Source organism: Urocampus carinirostris, chromosome 4 (assembly GCF_059441175.1).
Source record: "Urocampus carinirostris isolate Australia breed hairy pipefish chromosome 4, RoL_Ucar_1.0, whole genome shotgun sequence".
Classification (NCBI taxonomy): Eukaryota; Metazoa; Chordata; class Actinopteri; order Syngnathiformes; family Syngnathidae; genus Urocampus; species Urocampus carinirostris.
Window position 1 is genome coordinate 38,028,753 of NC_142352.1, and position 20,231 is coordinate 38,048,983.

General features: G+C 41.7%; 1 protein-coding gene and 1 pseudogene across 2 annotated transcripts in view; one reads left to right on the plus strand and one right to left on the minus strand.

Moving 5' to 3' along the window:
- The window catches only part of dhx38 (DEAH (Asp-Glu-Ala-His) box polypeptide 38), a 29,690-nt gene extending 12,330 nt beyond the window's left edge, over positions 1-17,360 (plus strand). For both annotated transcript variants that reach the window (XM_088334470.1, XM_088334471.1), the window contains exons 21-27: positions 3,816-3,970; positions 5,453-5,608; positions 6,887-7,021; positions 7,164-7,289; positions 7,387-7,482; positions 13,624-13,742; positions 16,325-17,360. In XM_088334470.1, the coding sequence (XP_088190596.1) occupies positions 3,816-3,970; positions 5,453-5,608; positions 6,887-7,021; positions 7,164-7,289; positions 7,387-7,482; positions 13,624-13,742; positions 16,325-16,406 (869 nt within the window). In that variant the 3' untranslated portion in view covers positions 16,407-17,360. The remainder of the gene's footprint in view (positions 1-3,815; positions 3,971-5,452; positions 5,609-6,886; positions 7,022-7,163; positions 7,290-7,386; positions 7,483-13,623; positions 13,743-16,324) is intronic.
- Positions 17,361-19,825: 2,465 nt separating this feature from the next.
- Positions 19,826-19,966, minus strand: LOC148367507 (U2 spliceosomal RNA; annotated as a pseudogene).
- Between the last annotated feature and the right edge of the window lie 265 nt (positions 19,967-20,231).

Here is a 20,231-nt window from a genome sequence, read left to right on the forward strand (position 1 = left end):
GTTTTTATAACAGCTATGTGAAATATGTTGGTGGCTCATCAGATTTCGAGCCCCTTGGTTTGGGTTTCCCCAAATCGTGGCCATCATACACAAGAAGCAGGCCTAAATTAGCTAATTTTCAGATTTAGCCAGTCAGGCAGTTGCCTAGCTGCTCATAACCTATTCAATCTTTGGTTAACCTTGTCGTGCCTTACTTCTGTCTCAGCCACATTCAAAGGATTTAGAGATTTGCGGATGAGAAAGGACTTTTGAGAATTCCCTGTATGGTGTGTTAACAACAGATTATCTCTGATTAATTCTTGCCTGTCCTAGACTGGCTCCTCTGCGTCTTCCTCAGTGTAAGCTTCTTAGTCTCTAGTTTCATCATTCAAAGTTTTTGATCTTTTTTTTCGCCTTAAATACTAGCTCTAGTTTTTGTCCCCCCTGTACAGTGCTGTGCAATAAATCTCAGCCCCCTTCAACATTTCAACTATTCTCTACAGTTCAGGCTTCAAACAAACATATAAAAAAAAAATAGGGGAAAAAAATCAACAAGTAGAACACAATAGTGAAGCATGAAATTTACTGGATAATTTATTCTTCACTCCTCCTTGATCTGCTACCTTATCGTGGTGGAGGAGTTTGTGTGTCCCAATGATCCTAGGAGCTATATTGTCGGGGGCTTTAAGCCCCTGGTAGGGTCACCCATGGCAAACAGGTCCTAGGTGAGTGGCCAGACAACGCAGATCAGAAGACCCCTAATGATGAGACAAAACTGGGGACTCCCTCGTACTGCTGGGAGACTTCAACGCTCACGTGGGCAATGACAGTGAGACCTGGAGGGGCGTGATTGGGAAGAACGGCCCCCCTGACCTGAACCCGAGTGGTGTTTCGTTATTGGACTTCTGTGCTCGTCACGGTCTGTCCATAATGAACACCATGTTCAGACATAAGGGTGTCCATATGTGCACTTGGCACCAGGACACCCTAGGCCGTAGTTCGATGATCGACTTTGTCATCGTTTTGTCGGACCTGCGGCCGCATGTTCTGGACACTTGGGTGAAGAGAGGGGCGGAGCTGTCAACTGATCACCACCTGGTGGTGAGTTGGCTTCGATGGTGGGGGAAGATGCCGGCCCGACCCGGCAGACCCAAGTGTGTTGTGAGGGTCTGTTGGGAACGGCTGGCAGAATCTCCTGTCAGAAGAAGTTTCAATTCACACCACCGGCAGAACTTCGCCCATGTCCCGAGGGAGGCGGGGGACATTGAGTCCGAGTGGACCATGTTCCGCGCCTCCATTGTCGAGGCGGCTGATCGGAGCTGTGGCCGTAAGGTAGTCGGTGCCTGCCGCGGCGGCAACCCTCAGACCCGTTGGTGGTCACCGGCGGTGAGGGATGCCGTCAAGCTGAAGAAAGAGTCTTATCGGGCCTTCCTGGCCTGTGGGACTCTGGAAGCAGCTGGCAGGTATCGGCTGGCCAAGTGGAATGCGGCTTTGGCGGTTGCCGAGGCAAAAACTCGGGCACAGGAGGAGTTTGGCGAGGCCATGGAAGCCAACTTCCGAACGGCTTCGAGGAAATTCTGGTCCACCATCCGACGTCTTAGGGGGGGGAAGCCGTGTGCCATCGACACTGTGTATAGTGCCGATGGGGCGCTGCTGACCTCGACCCGGGACGTTGTGAATCGGTGGGCGGAGTACTTCGAAGACCTCCTCAATCCCACCTGCACGTCTTCCTCTGGGGAAGCAGAGCCTGAGGACTCTGGGTTGGGCTCTCGTATCACTGGGGTTGAAGTCACCGAGGTTGTCAAAAAAATTCCTCGGTGGCAGGGCCCCGGGGGTGGATGAGATCCGCCCGGACTTCATTAAGGCTCTGGATGTTGTGGGCGTGTCATGGTTGACGCGCCTCTGCAACATCGCGTGGACATCGGGGACAGTGCCTCTGGACTGGCAGACTGGGGTGGTGGTTCCCGTCTTTAAGGAGGGGGACCGGAGAGTGTGTTCCAACTACAGGGGAATCACACTTCTCAGCCTCCCCGGTAAGGTCTATTCAGGGGTACTGGAGAGGAGGGTCCGCCAGGAAGTCGAATCTCGGATTCAGGAGGAACAGTGTGGTTTTCGTCCTGGCCGTGGAACACTGGACCAGCTCTATACACTCTTCAGGGTCTTTGAGGGTGCATGCGAGTTTGCCTGTCCGGTCTACATGTGTTTTGTGGACTTGGAGAAGGCATTCGACTGTGTTCCTCCGGAGGCCCTGTGGGGGGTGCTTCGGGAGTATGGGGTACCGCACAGTCTTGTCCGGGCTGTGCGGTCCCTGTGTGCCCGGCGTCAGAGTCTGGTCCGCATTGCCGGCAGTAAGTCGGATTCGTTTCCGGTAAGGGTTGGGCTCCGCCAGGGCTGCCCTTTGTCACCGATTCTGTTCATAACTTTTATGGACAGAATTTCTAGGCGCAGCCTTGGCGGGGATGGAGTCCGGTTTGGGGGCCTCAGCATTGCGTCACTGCTTTTTGCAGATGACGTGGTGCTGTTGGCTTCCACAGGCCGTGATCTTCAGCTCTCGCTGGAGCGATTCGCAGCCGAGTGTGAAGCGGCCGTGATGGGGATCAGCACCTCCAAGTCTGAGGCCTTGGTTCTCAGTCGGAAAAGGGTGGTATGCTCCCTCCGGGTCGGGGAGGAGGTCTTGCCCCAAGTGGAGGAGTTCAAGTATCTTGGGGTCTTGTTCACGAGTGAGGGTAGAATGGAACGGGAGATCGACAGACGGGTCGGTGCAGCGTCTGCCGTTTTTCGGACCCTGTACCGGTCCGTCGTGGTGAAGAGGGAGCTGAGCCGAAAGGTAAAGCTCTCGATCTACCGGTCGATCTACGTTCCTACCCTCACCTATGGTCATGAACTTTGGGTCATGACCGAAAGAACTCGATCCCGGATACAAGTGGCCGAAATGAGTTTCCTCCGCAGGGTGGCTGGGTTCTCCCTTAGAGATAAGGTGAGAAGCTCAGTCATCCGCGAGGGACTCGGTGTAGAGCCACTGCTCCTCCGCGTTGAGAGGAGCCAGTTGAGGTGGCTCGGGCATCTAATAAGGATGCCTCCTGGATGCCTCCCTCGGGAGGTGTTCCGGGCATGTCCCACCGGCAGGAGGCCCCGGGGGCGGCCCAGGACACGTTGGAGAGACTATGTCTCTCGGCTGGCTTGGGAACGCCTCGGGGTCCCGTCGGATGAGCTGGAGGAGGTGGCTGGGGATAGGGACGTCTGGGCTTCCCTTTTAACGCTGCTGCCCCCGCGACCCGACCTCGGATAAGCGGAAGACAATGGATGGATGGATGGAGTTTATTCTTCAAAATCACAACTGAACAGTGGAGTGTGCAATATTATTCAGCCCCTTGCATTAATACGACCATTGGCTGCAATTGCAACGGCAAGTCACTTGGGATATCTATCAGTTTTGCACATCGAGAGACTGGAAATCTTTCTGATTCTACCTTGCAAAAAAACTCGAGCCTGGTGAGATTTGATGTAGAGCGTTTGTGAACAGCAGTCTTCAGCTCTGGCCATTGTAAGACTTGGAGGTTTATTTTCAAATTATTCCTTTGTAAATTCGGCTTTATGTTTCGGATAATTGTCATGTTGCAAAACAAAATATTTGTGCCAGTCTCAGGTCTTTCGCAGACTTCACCGTTTTCTTCCAGAATGGTCTTGTCTATGGTTCTGTATACATTTCCTGTGTAATACATTGACAGTAAAAGGGGTTTCTTTATGCTGGCTTTTCTGTTCGTTAGAAACGTAGCTAATGAATCCCATGATTGTCCTTTGTTATATTCTTGATTACTCTTTATATATGCTTTTAGGCTCCTTGACACCAACGGGACGAATGATGGTCGAGTTTCCCCTTGACCCGGCCTTGTCCAAGATGCTAATTGTGTCCTGCGACATGGGATGCAGCGCCGACATCCTCATCATTGTTTCCATGCTGTCTGTCCCGGCCATCTTTTACAGACCCAAGGTTTGACAATGTTTTGTACTAATGCCATCCTTGTATTTTCATGCTTCATTCGCTAATTTGAAGTCCATATTGGTTGAATTGCCTTCAAATATCACGTTAAAAATTTCATGCATTAATACAATTTTATCCTCATTTATTGTACATTTTTTCGTATCAGTCATTGGTTTGAGTCATCCACCAAATAGAGTCTAAACTTTTAGATCTAGTCTTATCTCGATCTAGACTTCTAGATCTATCTAGACGTATTTTTAAATCAGGTTTGTGTATGCGTGTGTGTATTATTATGTGACTTATAGGCTACATAATGGCTGAACCAATTTTCATCAAAACAGTTGTACTTAAGGGGTTTAAGGGTGTCTTAAGCTAGTTTTGTTGTCAAGGTTCCCCTAATAAATAGTAACAAAATCAATAAACATCTGCTTTTGTGCACAAGCGGCTCTGGAGCTGCATATGTCAATGTGGCTCTTTAGCACTTCCTAGTGGCTCTCTGGTGCTTTTTCAACAAACCACGGCCCCAACAACCTTGCCCAAGTAGAATGCCCGGCAACGGCAACACCGGCCCATTATGCTTAATAAATTATGTGGCAATGTCATGGACTCAAAAGATTTCCTTAACTTCGGTGATGAAACAACTTGAGGTGTTATTGGCTTGTGACATTCCTCCATTATTATAAATCTCTGATAATGCACTTTATAGCAGGGGTTTCACCATTTTTAAGCTGAGAGCTATTTTGTGTTAATTTTTAGCACAAAGAGCACCCAGTTTGATACGTATTTCCAAAATAAATAATGTAATGTTATTACCCAGTTAATTATTAGAACAGCCATAAATGGACTAAACCACTATAATAATAATAATAATTTTAATACTTTTACTAGAAAATCACAATGACCCAGCAATGAGGAGCTATTTTCAGAACAGGACCAAGGGCACCTTAGCTTAGACCCCAGCTTTATTGTCAATGTATTGTTTTGTTTGACTGAACAGGTAAGCTTAAATGAATTAGTTTTAATCTTATCAAAGAACAGAAAAATCAAAATTAATAAATAAAGGTGAAAATAATAACGTCCTTTAAAAGAATAAATGAATAAAGTGTCAATATAAAAATAGTTACAAAATAAATCAAAAGTAAAATGAAATGAAATGAGAAAATAAACCTGAAATTTATTTTTCAATTATATCATAAATATGCAGGTATCAATAAACATAAAAAAATAACAAAAAATATTAATTACTTAAACATTTTTTACAACGGACACAGTAAAGACCGCCCACAAATTTGAATATCAACTTACATTCATGATGCTTGTAATACTGGCTGCGTAATGACTAATGTGGGTGGACAGCACTTTAATTTTATAGAATGATCTATGAATTCCTTTATATCATTGTCTTGTGTTTATTTTTACATTGAATAACATATTTCATTATTATATGCATTTTTATCATTACCTTTTTATTTATATTGCGTGTATTTGCAGGGCCGCGAGGAAGAGAGTGACCAGGTCAGGGAGAAATTCTCGGTGCCAGAGAGCGACCACCTGACTTACCTTAACGTCTACACGCAGTGGAAAAACAACAATTATTCTGGCATCTGGTGCAACGATCACTTTATTCACACCAAGGCAATGCGCAAGGTCAGTTGGTGCAATACTATGGAGGACTGATCCTGCCTTTATGTAGAAAAAAATGTGTAAATAAATACCTACAAATATATGCTTTAAACATAAGAAAATCACCAATTACCTAAACATGCGACATATATGCAGTCCTTAATTTATGTTTTTTAGTTGTTCTTTATTTTGTGGTTTTATTTTCTCATTTATTTTGGCATAAATATGGCCATATATTTTGATGAAAAAATGGTATTCAAATGAGGGTGCGGGTCAAACTGGCTGAACTTCGCACCTATTGGTTCTTCAGTGTAGTATCCGATTCATTCATCACTAATCAACCAAGGGATGAAAAGGCCAGGCAACTGGGCCGCCATTTTGTTGTGACAAAATGCATGACCAAATATTAAATTAACCACAAAATGCCTACATATATGAAGCGATTGCATTTATAGAACATAACAGACTTTTAATTTGTTGTCCTTTTAACAAGTGAATTCACTTGTTGAACTTAAATGAAAAAGTGCCATCCTGATGGTAGTGCTGGTAACTTCAAAATATTCTACAGAAATCACCATCGCAGCCGCTGTCAAGCTCCTTTTGTTGCGCGTGCAAGTATTTGAAATTCTCAGACCCGCTCAGATAAACTCTTCCTTTTTCATCTTTTTTGGGGGGTTTGGCTTGGCATTTGGACTGTATTTTAAAGAAGTCTGTTCTTACTTCACCATTTTCATCCTAGAATGAAAGAAAACTCGAGCCTCTTTCTCCAGTTCTAGCTGAGCGTAAAAGCAGACAGGCATGGTGGAAAAAAATGTATATAGGCTCTTTGAACTCAGTTGTGCATTGTTAACACATATTTCATAGAAGAAAATATTTAAATTCAAACCTTTTAAGGCCACTTCAAACTACGCACCCAGTTTATAAGTACAACAATAAGTAATATTAAACAAAAATAAATAAATAAAGAAAGAGGAAGTCATTATGTGATTTATGTATCAGTTTATTTATTTGGCTTTTATTTGTATGTATTTATACATTTATTTCTACATATAGCAGAATTTGTCCTCCATTCAATATATTATATATTGCAATTTGTTCAGAGGATTTTATATTTAAGCATCTTAGCCGTTCAAAGTTCAGATAAGGTTCATTTAAATTTAGCTTTGTGTTATTCAGGTTTTAATCTCTTTAAAAAAACAAAAACTTCAAGGTTTACTGATCGCCATGGTTTTTAATTGTCCAGATTTGTGAGACTAACAAAACAAATATGTGCTGAAATGAGTGCATGTGGTTTTGTGCTAGGTGCGGGAGGTTCGCTCTCAGTTAAAAGACATTATGGTGCAGCAGAGGATGAACTTAATGTCATGCGGTTCGGACTGGGACATCATTAGGAAGTGTATCTGCGCTGCTTACTTCCACCAGGCTGCCAAGCTTAAGGTATTGCTTGTTGGGAATATGTCTCATGCGTGTGGTGGTCGCACATTTGAAGCCACATTGTGACATAGTGGATATAAAATATCAAAAGAAAAGCTTAAAGGTCTGAAGGAGTAGAAAACCTTGTGCTTTTTTTTCTCCCAAGGGAATTGGTGAGTATGTGAACGTGAGGACAGGCATGCCGTGTCACCTCCACCCGACTAGTTCTCTGTTTGGTATGGGTTACACCCCCGACTACATCATCTACCATGAGCTTGTCATGACTACTAAGGTGAAACATCTGAAATATTGAGCCACCCTTGGCCTTTATCCTTAGTTATGAGTGTGTGGTGTTTTTTTTTTGTAACATTGTCTTTTTTGTCTTGTAGGAGTACATGCAGTGTGTAACTGCAGTGGATGGGGAGTGGCTGGCTGAACTGGGTCCCATGTTTTATAGCATCAAGCATGCTGGCAGAAGCAGACAGGTAAGGTTTTAGTTAACAATTACTGGTGACATGTTTATTTAAATGTTGGTGGTGTGACAATCATGATCCGAGCAATAGCTACGAAGGCTTCATTGCCTTATTTGTGATCATTTTAAGAGCGTAATTTATGCGTAAAAAAAATAAAATCACTTAATAATAGTAATAATTTAGCTGATGGAGGATTACTTTCTGATGAACGCTTCTTGTGTATAATAATTTGGCTTTTTCAACTAGCTTAAGGAGCTCTTCCAATTGTTTTTTCTCCCCCCTCATTCACTTCCTAGCTTGTGGAATGATGATAATTTTAGATGATTGAGGGTTCCATTTTTCTCTAGTAAGTATCATATTATAAATAGCTTTTTTGTCCTATATTTTCCATACATAAGGTGCTCTGGACTATAAGGCACTACTGTGGGAAAGTCAACAAAACGGTCAGATTGTTCAGTCACACTTATTAACCCCTTAACATTCCAACGGCTCACAAAGAAGCAAATACATGTCTCAGACATGTACAGACATGGTGTCTGTACGATGTCACTAATACCTCAAATGCATCATTCCACATATCCTTATGAAGATTAAACTCTTGGGATTCAAGAAATGCCAACCATTCATTAATTTCTATTTTCCTTTTCGCTGACAACTTTGTGGACAGCAAATTAAGAATTGTATTGTTCAGGGAAACGTGTTTCTTTACTGTGCATATGACAATGAAGACTTTAAATTGAATTTAATTTAAAAGTAGACTCATCACAGAAACATCAAGATCAGTCTGAAACAAGATGCCAGGAAAATATGAAGCCGGGGTCGCTCACCAAAGTCGTCTTGCAGCCATCACATTCAATAATAATACGCAACCATGGTCCTCTTACATCCGTGAGTGTAGTAAATCCAACACTGTAAAATATTTACATACTCAAAAACACGCAATAATACCGACAAATAAAATAAGAAATCAATGAACGTTGCTTGTTGCTAGCTGTCTGCTTAGCCCCATTATTCCTGTTTACAAATACAGACTAGTAAAATTCTCCGGGCAGTAGAGCAACTTAACTTGTGATTCACATCTTATTCGACCAATTGCAGGCTTTGTTTTTTTCCGTTTTAGCACGCGCCTGTAAATGCTGAAAATGACCCCCCTGAAAATGACTTTAGCCAATAGTAGCCGATTCAAAAGATGATTGACACATTGGTTAGAAAATGAAACGCCGGTATATATATACTGGACTGTCTCAGAAAATTAGAATATTGTGATAAAGTTCTTTATTTTCTGTAATGCAATTAAAAAAACAAAAATGTCATACAATTTGGATTCATTACACATCAACTGAACTATTTCAAGCCTTTTATTATTTTAATATTGCTGAATTTGGCTTACAGCTTAAGAAAACTCAAAAATCCTATCTCAAAATATTAGAATACTTCCTCAGACCAAGTAAAAAAATAATTTTATAACAGCAAAACTAAATCAAACATTTGAAAATGTCCATTGATGCACTCAGTACTTGGTTGGGAATCCTTTTGCACGAATTACTGCATCAATCCGGCGTGGCATGGAGGCAATCAGCCTGTGGCATTGCTGAGGTGTTATTGATGCCCAGGATGCTTCGATAGCGGCCTTCAGCTCATTTGCATTTGTAGGTCTGGTGTCTTTCATCTTCTTCTTAACTATACCCCACAAATTCTCGATGGGGTTCAGGTCAGGGGAATTAGCAGGCCAATCAAGGACAGTGATGCCATGGTCAGTGCACCAGTTACTGGTGGTTTTGGCACTGTGGGCAGGTGCCAGATCATGCTGGAAAATGAAATCCTCATCTCCATAGAGCTTTTCAGCAGATGGAAGCATGTAGTGCTCTAAAATCTCTTGGTACACAGTTGCATTTACTCTGGACTTGATGAAACACAGTGGACCAACACCAGCAGCTGACATGGCTCCCCAAACCATTGCTGACTGTGGGAACTTCACACTGGATTTCAAACAACTTGGATTTTGCTCCTCTCCAGCCTTTCTCCAGACTCTGGCGCCTTGACTCCCAAATGAAATTCAAAACTTGCTTTCGTCTGAAAAGAGGACTTTGGACCACTCTGCAACTGTCCAGTGCTTCTTCTCCATAGCCCAAGTCAGACGCTTCTTCCGTTGTCTTGAGTTCAGAAGTGGCTTGACCATTAGAATACGGCTATTGTAGCCCATTTCCCGGACACGTCTGTGAACTGTGGCTTTTGATACCTGGACTCCAGCTTCAGCCCACTGTCTTTGAAGCTCCCCCAAATTCTGGAAGCGGCTCTTCGTCACAATTTTGTTAAGGCTGCGGTCATCTCTCTTGGTTGTGCAGCGTTTCCGGCCACATTTTTCCCTTCCAACAGACTTTTTGTGGATATGCTTTGAAACTGCACTCTGTGAACAGCCTGCTCTTTGAGAATTTTCCTTTTGAGTCTTACCCTCCTGATGGAGGGTATCAATGATGGTCCTCTGGACAGCAGTCTTCCCCATACTTGTGATTTAGTTTACTGAACCAAGCTGAGTGTTTTTTAAGGCTCAGGAAACCCTCGCAAGGTGTTTCGAGTTAATTAGATGATTCAGGTGATTAGTTGAATAGCCTACTTGTATACTTTTTCATGATATTCTAATATTTTGAGATAGGATTTTTGAGTTTTCTTAAGCTGTAAGCCAAATTCAGCAATATTAAAATAATAAAAGGCTTGAAATAGTTCAGTTGATGTGTAATGAATCCAGAATTTATGACATTTTTGTTTTTTTAATTGCATTACAGAAAATAAAGAACTTTATCACAATATTCTAATTTTCTGAGACAGTCCAGTATATATACATATCCCAGCATGCACCGTGGACTACTTCTTCTCTGGGGGAAAATCGAGTCGACGGCTGCTTGCCTTAGTTGCGAGACCTTGCAATTTTTTTTATAAGGCACGTGGTCAGCTTTTGAAAAAATAAAGGCTATTAGGTGCGCCTTATAGTGCAGAAGATACGGTAACATGTTGACAATGCCCAACTGAGTTCAAAGAAACTTTTTAATTTTTGTTCCACATCCCCTATCTGCTTTTAGCGGACTTTTATCTGAGTTGTTCCGGCTGCAGAACACCTAAGGGTGTGTGGGATTGTGGGTATGGAGAGTGTCTTTATGCTCATTGATGAAGTGTTTTGTTAGTGTAGTAGGAAAATTGTAAAAGTAAGAAAAGACCTGTTTCAAATACAGTCCTAATGCCAACCCAATCCCCCAAAAAGATAAAAAAGGAAGAGTTTATTTGAGTGTGTCGAGGAAATGCATGTACTTGATGACTGAGCTATGATCTTGACTACAAGTCTGTTGATTGCAGCAGAGTAACGTATTTTCAATTTCCCGACAGTATCTTAAAGGTTATTTTCTACTATATGTTGCAACCACAATTGTATACAAGAAAAGGCCGTCTTTTTTTTTCTTTATTCATTGCCATACAACAACGAGAATGGGGGATTGTCTTGGGTATTGTAAACAATGTAATGAAATGAAATGAAATGATCTGCATTTATATAGCGCTTTTCAAGTCAATGACTCCCCAAAGCGCTTTACAATGTGCTCCACATTTCCCAATAGCGGCCTTGCAGCCATCTAAGGCGCTAACCTGCTTATTGGGGGTATTAGGGGTTCAGCGTCTTACCCAAAAAGATAAAAAAGGAAGAGTTTATTTGAGTGTGTCGAGGACACTTCGACATGTAACACGGGCTAGCCGGGATTCGAACTGGGATCCCTTGATCCCAAGACGAGCGCTCTACCTCCTGCGCTACTGCCGCCCCTAAACAAGTAAAATAAAAACTGAAAAAGTCACGTTGGTTACATACTCATCATTCCTAATACATGCCAACAATGATAGCTTGATTAAAAACCCTTTATTGTTTTCATATTTGCAATTATTTACATTCAATGCATCAATGGACTTTTTTATGAGTTTCAATTGTCCGATTGCATTTAAATGCAACTCACAGCTGCCTGAACGCTGTCAGTACTACGCGTATGTTAGTACCTGGTCACTAAAGCCAGAGGTTTGGGAAGTATTTTATCATGAGAGAATAATCAACCATTTTGGTAACGTTCATATCTAACTCCAATAATCAAAAGTAGCAAATTTACTGGAAAATCAGCTCCGGACCAAAAGTTCTTTTAAAGTCTTATTACTGTATTTTTCGGACTGCAAAATCTCAAGGTGTCCTTTGAACATTTTGAACAGGCGCCATATAATCCTTATATGCGGACACATTGAAAACGCTGTACAATATTTGTGCAATTATTGATTAGCCGAATTCTTTTATTGCTGACATTTCCATAATAATAGTGCAGACAGGGATTGAACTGGATGGCAATGGTAAGAGCATGGATGGTCAAAGGCAAATCGTGGAGGGGTGAGTGCCGGATCCTATTAGGGATTTAGCTGACAGGTTTAAAGGCTTTAGGCCTTATCTCATCGTCACATTATTTTAAGTCACGGTACCAGATATGTTAGAGGAGAGAATGTTTTTTCACTTTTTCTCAGCTCAAAGCAAGCATTGTACCTGACAAAACATTTTTTATATTTCAGGACTGTTCTCTTCACTCAGTTCAGAACGACCAAAATACTTCCCCTAATGCCTTTCTCGTCATTCAGTCCAGAATCTCGTGTGCTTCGTAAAGACTTTGCAAGTCGCCTGTACCACGAACTGGTTAAATGTCTGACCATATTCTCGCAGCCCGCCCCTATGACGTCAACAATTTGGTACCGTGAGTAAAAATATTGTAATCATAAGATTAAACCATATGCCTTTTCATTCATGTCTATAACCCTAGATGTCTAGTGAAAGGGATCCAGCACACATCACCCTGTGAAGGAGTGGGTGTTACTGGGATTCTTAAAATTGATCTTATCCAAGTAATATGTTGTAGTGTTGATTGATACTGATCCGATAATGATACTTTATGCCTTTAAAGGTCGTGATTATTGAATAATATAACCCCCCCTTCCTATTTTAGTTGGTTTATATTTATGATAAACACAGCACAACAATTTAAGGCGCTAAAAATATTTCAGTTTTTATAAAATAACTGCAATTTTAAACATTTACAGTATAAAACGGTAAAAAGCAATATTTATATTACATTTGTTTCAGAACAAAAGCCTAGAGAGTCAAATAAAAAAGTAGGAATGTAAAAAAATACAAATATAACAATGTCAACAATACGGTTCCTTTTACAATATTTTGAAACTAAAGTCAGAAAGTGCAAATATTGTCAAAAATACTATATAAGAACCTTTAACAGTATAAAGAAACACAATACTTCTACATCAACAACTGTTACAAACCAAAATTCAAGAGAGTCAAATAAAAAAAATGAGCAATGTGGTCATAGTGACAACGGATTTACAGGTTTTTGTTCAGGAACAGTATAAGTTTACATTTTTTGGTTTCTACTTGTTGCCTTCTGTAGGGTGAACTTTGTTTCATGTTTTTATGTAAATTTGCCACTGTAGCGGACGACGCAACATCAAAAATTACACTTGGCAAAGTATTTTTCAGTTGTTGGAACAAAAAAGTCCACACCTCACTGTGCTTCCTGTTTGCTTCTTCTGGTAAGGGTGGGCACATACATCTGTTTCCCTTTTTTGTCTGACAGGCTGGATGCAGTGCAAGGCCAGGTAGGGAGAGGTGCTACAGTGTGCCTGTCAGTCACATACTCAGGCATAAACGTAGAGAGTGGCATATGGCACCGGTTGACAGAGAGAAGGGTTGCGCTGTCTACATAAAAAAGCGGTAGTCCAATGACTTACAGAATCAATAATATTGATATTAACCATAGTGGTCTAATGGATAGGATCCAGCACATTCAACCCTGCGTTCTATGTTCGACTCCTGTTGCATCCAATGTTATGCAATTGTGAACAGTGCCATTTTTTGACAAGTCTATCAATGCGTACAAATGGCATTCATTTTTGTGCAGCACTAGCCCTTAGAGTGCCTTTAATTCCACCCGCCTAATATTATGGTACGCCTTGTACTGAATACTGAAAAAAACAAACCAAAAGTCTATTTTTTGCAGGGGGTGTGTGCCTTATAATTTGGTGTGCCTGACAGTGCGCAATATACGGTAATAATCCCCAATGCATCACCTTCAGGAAAACCGTCGCCGCGCCAAGGAGGAAATCAACAGCATGGAAGAGGAGATGGTGTTGGCTGAGGAGCAACTCAGAAGCCGCCGAGAGGAGAATGAGAGGAAGAACAGCGGTAACGTCAAGTAAGCGACTGTCCTCCCCCCTCACTGGTGCTTTGGCGGGCTCCGCTTAGCCCCCTCCCCACAACTCACCTCTTCATTCTTTATGCAGCACACAGATAGAAGCGTTTCATTTAGCCACCTCGAATGCAGGCTGTATCTCCCTCGGCTCCAACTCTCTCACTCTTCGTGATGAGCTTTTCTCACCTTTGGTCCCCGCAGACGAGACAAAAAGAAATAATATTGACTCCTTGCTGACCCCCATTACTGCAGCAATTTAAATTGAGCCTTAGCACCGCGCATTAAGCGGAGGAACCTTCATTTTCAAATTAGAGCCCAAAATTGATTTCGCACCCATTTCCTGAGCTTTACCGAGAGAAATACTCTTTTAAGGACAGATTTTACAAAACTAGCTTTGTTAATTAATATGCCGGTTTATCTACATTTGTGTGACCGCTTCGGTGAGAAATCTGTGGAAAATAATTACTCTGGAGCAAAGGGATTCGAATGAGAGTGAGGCAGCAAGTGGGTTGTGTGATAATGTGCCTACGGTAGCCTTCATTGTAACAGTCTCCTAATTCTCCATTCGGCTGCGGGTACCCGGCAACTGCCACACAGGCTGCTTTCCTGGCTAAGTGATCGACTACTTTTGTTTTGCCACTTTGAGCACACTACACATATTGTAGTGTACTTTATTCTGTGTACCGAAAATAGATTAGACAAAGGAGCAAATATTACACATACAAATAATCAACACATTCTAAAATCATTATATACTCTAAATTTGCTCATTTTCATTTTAGTGTTGAATTGAATTGTCCTAATTGTCTTTGATATCAACGTTGCGAAACATTGTATTCAAGGAGGTTAGACATGGCACTAAGGAACTGCCACACAGGAGTGTACTCTCTCCACACAGTCTTTATTGATGATGAGTGAAGCTTGGTCTGTGCTTGGCCTCATGAGGTTGAGCTTGACCTCTTTGGATTACGTGGTTAGTATTACTTTATTTTTGGAACACCAAAATGTCATCATCTCTACCTCCTTCCTGTATGCCGCCTCATCCCCATCGAAACCGATTCCCAAACAGGTGGTTTAGTCAGCGAATCTTACAACCGTGTTCGTGGGAGTAGTTGATGAACAGTCCATGGAATACAGGGTGAACAGTATCCTTGGGGGGATCCGGTCCTCAGTGTTTGGGTTGGAGAGATGTGGCGGCTGAGTTTCCCAGCTGGCGGGCAGTTGGAGAGAAATACCATAATCCAGCAACAGATGGAGAAGAGTGTCTCCTCCAGGATTTTCGGCACAATGGGTTTGAAAGCAGAGCTGAAGTCCAGGAAGAGCATTCTGACATAGCTCCTTTTTTTCTTCAAATCGCCTAGCGCAGCATTAAGAGCAAAGTATATTGCGTACTCAATGGAGCGGTGTGACTGGTAGGCATACCGATGAGGGTCCAGTATGAAATGTAGATCTGTTTATCCACTACAACATTAGATGGACAGTGACAATTGCTTATTGCAGGTGTGCCCAAACTACAGGCCAGGGGCAATTTCTGGTCAAACAAAGTTTTTCCAGAGCTGGAGGATTAACTGTTCTAATCCTTGCTGTTACTGTGCATCGTTTAGTGCAGTGTTTCTAAACTATTTAAACATTTTACAGAGAAGCCTTGGTTATTGCGGTTGACGGGGACCAAAACAACCCGTCAAAAGTGAAAATCCGCGACGTAGCGTCGCACTTTCATAAGAGCTAACAAAGGTCAAACTTACTTTAGTAAGATTATGTCCGTACTGAGAGAAGGTATGCTACTGTAAGAAAATAACTATAGATACAAAAGTACAACAAAATTGGAGGGCCTCCCCTTTCAGATAAATTACCAAATATACATTCATAGAAATATAATTATTGTTGTTGTTATTATTATTATTTTATAAGATCTACTATCTAGAATCAGTAGTAGCAAACATAGTCAACACTAATCATAATTGATCCTCCTGCATTGGGCATTTAAATAAACGTAAAACCAAATCGCCATGATTGTTTACTTTTTATGAAATGGGCAACGCAAACACTCCTCAGTCCACTCAGTTATTTTAACGGTTTGCAGCCAGCTACTGACTGATAAAAAATGTGTTCCTTTAAATTGCGATTTGTGCAACCCATTAACGCAACAGCTGGGCAGGTAGTTTTTGTAAAATGCGACTCCAAAACCGCAACTCAACGTACGAATCTTCTCTTGCTCCATTCAAACTTCTACAATGTGCACGCATCTTGTGGTGATCCGTTGATGATGTAGGCTGCAAAGGGGTCTATTAGTAACCATTGTTTTTCTTTTCCTCATTAGCTATAGTTCTATGAAATTCTATCAAAGTCTCATGAGAAGCTCGTGTGTATGAGCTTGTCAAGCATGTGTGATTAAAGAAGATGGATGGAGCTCTCAGAGTGAAGGTTCATCCACTCTTTCTTTCACTTTCATCGCTCCCTGATGGCATCATGCTCTCATGTATCTTTCGCGGGCCAGTCTGGCTGTCATCCTGACAGCTCTTCCTCTTCTTTCTTCTCAACGGTCGAAGTGCCCGTACTCACCGTCTGTCTTTCCTCCTCCTTAGGTTAGTGAGAATATGCACACCGGGGAGACGAGAAGAGGCCCCCATGACACCCCGACGCACTCCTTCCCGTTTTGGATTGTGAAGCTTCTACAGCAAGGAATGGGGATGGGGCGAGTGAGGTTTGTCCAGACCTTTATCACAGGCAACAGGGCAGCCTATGTCAAAGCACCTGCAGTTTATGTGTAGGCCACTAGGGAGAGAACTTGTATAAGACAAGGATTACCAAAAGATCTTTCTTTTTAGTCCCTCCCTCCTACAAATAAACTGCTTCTGAAAAATCATGGGTGGTTACACTTTCAGTTTTGCCTCCAATAATTGTGATTTAAAAAATAAAATACTGTGTTTAGGTGGAAATTAAGAAGCTACTTGTATTTAAATGTCCACATTTTCCAGGCCTGGTCTATTTCTATCATGGCATTCTTGGAGTCTTTGTTTTCACTAGATTCTGGATTATTGTTAAGAAGAGCTCCTCCGCATTAGAGGTACGATCGGGCCTCGACACGACCCCGGCCCACGGCTGTTAAAGCCCGACCCAGCTTACTAATTAACTTGATTTGAGGGACCAGACCCAAGGTAACCCCAAATTTTCACATTTTATTGGTGAGGATTTGGGAGAAGGAGTGATTGACATTTTAAGCCTGTCCTGAATTTCGGGCCGGCCTTAGGTTGGGCTCGGTTCGAGCTTAAGATCTTACCTCTACTCCGCATACTTCGGTAATATTTACATTGTGGTTGGCCATAAGCTGTGTGTTGCATGATTATTTACTTTTTGTTCCGCAATGCTTGCAACACTTCTACTTTTTATTAAACGTCACCGAAAAAAACCCCTCTAAATTGTCTCCAACCTTTATTTTTGTATTTTACTCCTCATTCGACTCCACTTGCAGTATTGCGAATGAACTGCCTTTAAAAAAACAAAAATAACACATCTTCCTATTCTTTATTGATTGTATTTTTTAATACATGGGGATTTACAGACTGACTTTCAATCATTGATGTAAAATGGAACAATAAATGTTGATATTTTTTAGTCCAAGGTGGTTTGTGTTTTTTTTTTTCCTCTATCCTCAAACTACTGACAGTTTTTTTCTTATCTTTGTTGTCAATGTATACAAAAGGGAATTCAGTTACGCCTCTGAACAATGTGTGTCTAAACAAAAGTGTTTATGGATTGTTGGGCTAAGCGCAACCCTTTTCACACTGCACTTGCTTTTCCTGATTGTAAAGGTGGACTGGGTGAATAATTGGTGGCGATCAACAGCTTGGCCACTTTGCACAGTACTTCTTTAGTGACCTCCCAAGAATGGTAAAAGGTAGATGGCACTTCATTTGTTTGCGTTTTTCCTAACAAGGCTTTTAAAGTGCTTTGCATTCAACCAGCATTAATGCTTTTGCCGCGAGTTGGTCTATGGCAGGGCTCTCCAACGTGATACCCGTGGACACCAGGGTGCCCTCTAAGGACAGCTGAGGTGCTCACTAAAAATAACTCACCAGTGCTGGGTCATTGTGATTTTCAAGTAAAATTAATTTTTAGTGGTTGACTGAGTCTATTTAACCCCGCTTCCAATAATTAACATGGTAATAACATAGTAACACCATTAATAACACAAGAAGTTGTTATTTCAGAAATGCATATCAAACTGGTTGCCCTTTGCGCTAATTAGTAAAACACAAAAAGTATTTCCTGCCTTAAAAAAGGATCAAGACCCCTGATCTATGTGTGGCCATTGACACAGATTTCACCACCAAAGCACAAAGATTCCGTTTGTGGTTGCTTTTTGAAAATGTCCCATAGGCGTTTATTATTATTCAACTTATTCGACTCTTTCTTTTTCCTTCTTCCAACAGCTGAGTTGATGGGGATGGAATCTTGGAGTATTACACTTCAGATCTGTTTTTCACCTCTTTCATGACATCATAATGAGTCTTCTAGAAGTAGAAAGTATGTGGAAATGGCAAAGAATCTATGGAGATATGTACTGAAGAGCAAAAGTGCAGTAGTGCACACACACATGCACATAAATACATCTTTATAAAGGGGAGATGATGCTATGAAATGTTGATCCCAGATCAGAAACCCAGAGCTCCTAAAAAATAAGATCGCCCCCAATTTGTGATTGTGTTTAATATGATTTTCAAAGCATATATAATGGTAATGAATTATACCTTTCATTTACAAAAATTTGGAGGTCTCATCAAATGCAGATAATGAACCATGCTTTTCTCTAATTGCTAAATCCTTTTGCACTACTTATACAGTCACATGCAACCCCCTATATCAGTGTTTCTTAACGAGGTGGGTCAAGACCCGAAATTGGGTTGCAGACACATTCCCAGTGGGGCGTTAGCCTATTCCTTAGCAAAATAATGCTACGAATATGGAAAAAAAATGGAGGGTCGAGTACACTTTTCAACAGTAGATGGCGATCATTCCCTGCTTGATCTGTTCTACTTGATCAGTCAATTGGCGTGTTTGAGAATGAACACATCTTATTTTATTGTTGTTATGTTTTTTTCCTTTTCAAGAAAGTTAATAAGGGAAAGGAAAAGTGGAAAACTGACAAGAACGATTGAGTCAGAGAAGGAAACAATTGGAAAATACAAACATGGTGTACTAGTATCTGCCATTGAAGCACTGCGAGAAGGATCAGTAAATTGTTTGAAAATTTTCTATTTGAAGCTTTTTACCTGCATTTTAATCTTTACTAACATAATTAAATCATTATCGATGTTTGGAAACCCCATTTTCAAGTCTTTTGAATTTATTTTAGTATGTGGTTATTTTGCTGCATTCTCTCAACTCAACATCCTCCTGGAGAGGATCATGTCGGGAGCAACATGAAGGTACAGTCAGTAATAGGTGGAAACAACATCATTAACCTCCGTTTTGCTATTGCCGGATTGGCAGGAGACAAACAGGAATTCAGAGATCTGGTCAATTGCTTGGACGTAGCATCCACTCAGTATGGGATGGGAATCACTACAGAAAGGACAAGCAATGACCAAAAATCCCTAAATTATCACCACAAACATCATCAACCACAGAGAGCTACAACCTATAAGCAAATTAAAATATCTGGGTGCTGTCGTATCAGAAAAGGGGTCCGAACCAAAAATCATGGCCTGGATAGCTCCAAACACGGCTATATTTGCCAGACTCAAACCCATGTGGAGGGACAACACCAAAGCAGCAAGGATCAGACTCATGCAAGCATTTGCTACTTCCATGTTCCTCTACGCTTGTGAGACATGGGCTCCCACAGCAAAATTGGAAAAGAAAATCCAGGCTTTGGAGATACTACAGAAAACTTCTAGGCATCAGCTACTTAGCTCATGTGGGGATTGGGGATTTTAAGGGTTATTGATCTATCTTCGTTATTCATTATCCATTATCCGTTATTGGTCAGTTCATAATACGCTACAAAGCCTAGGAGCCGGGACACTTACTCTCAGCCAAAAGGCCAAGTTAAGGTCCTAGCCCTAAAGCCTTGCTGCGATCATTACGAATGCACCGTTCCCGGAGGTACTGCAATACCGGGCCGATGCGTGGAGTGGACAGAGCAAGCTCTTATTCCATCTCCGGATTACAAAAATCAAAGATCATGGCTGCGAATGCACCAAGCTGCCAAGCTAAGGACCTAGCATCACGGCATGAAATTTCTGGCCGTGTAGCTGTCAGTTTAAAACCACAGCACAGTTCAAAGTACTCATTTAAACAACCACAGCCACCTACCATCACAACAAATAATGTGAGGGGGAACATGGTATCTCCCCATGTGGGGGTTTTTAAGGGTTATTGTTCTATCTTCGTTATTCATTATCCATTATCCGTTATCGGTCAGTTCATAGTACGCTACAAAGCCTAGGAGCCGGGACACTTACTCTCAGCCAATAGGCTAAGCTAAGG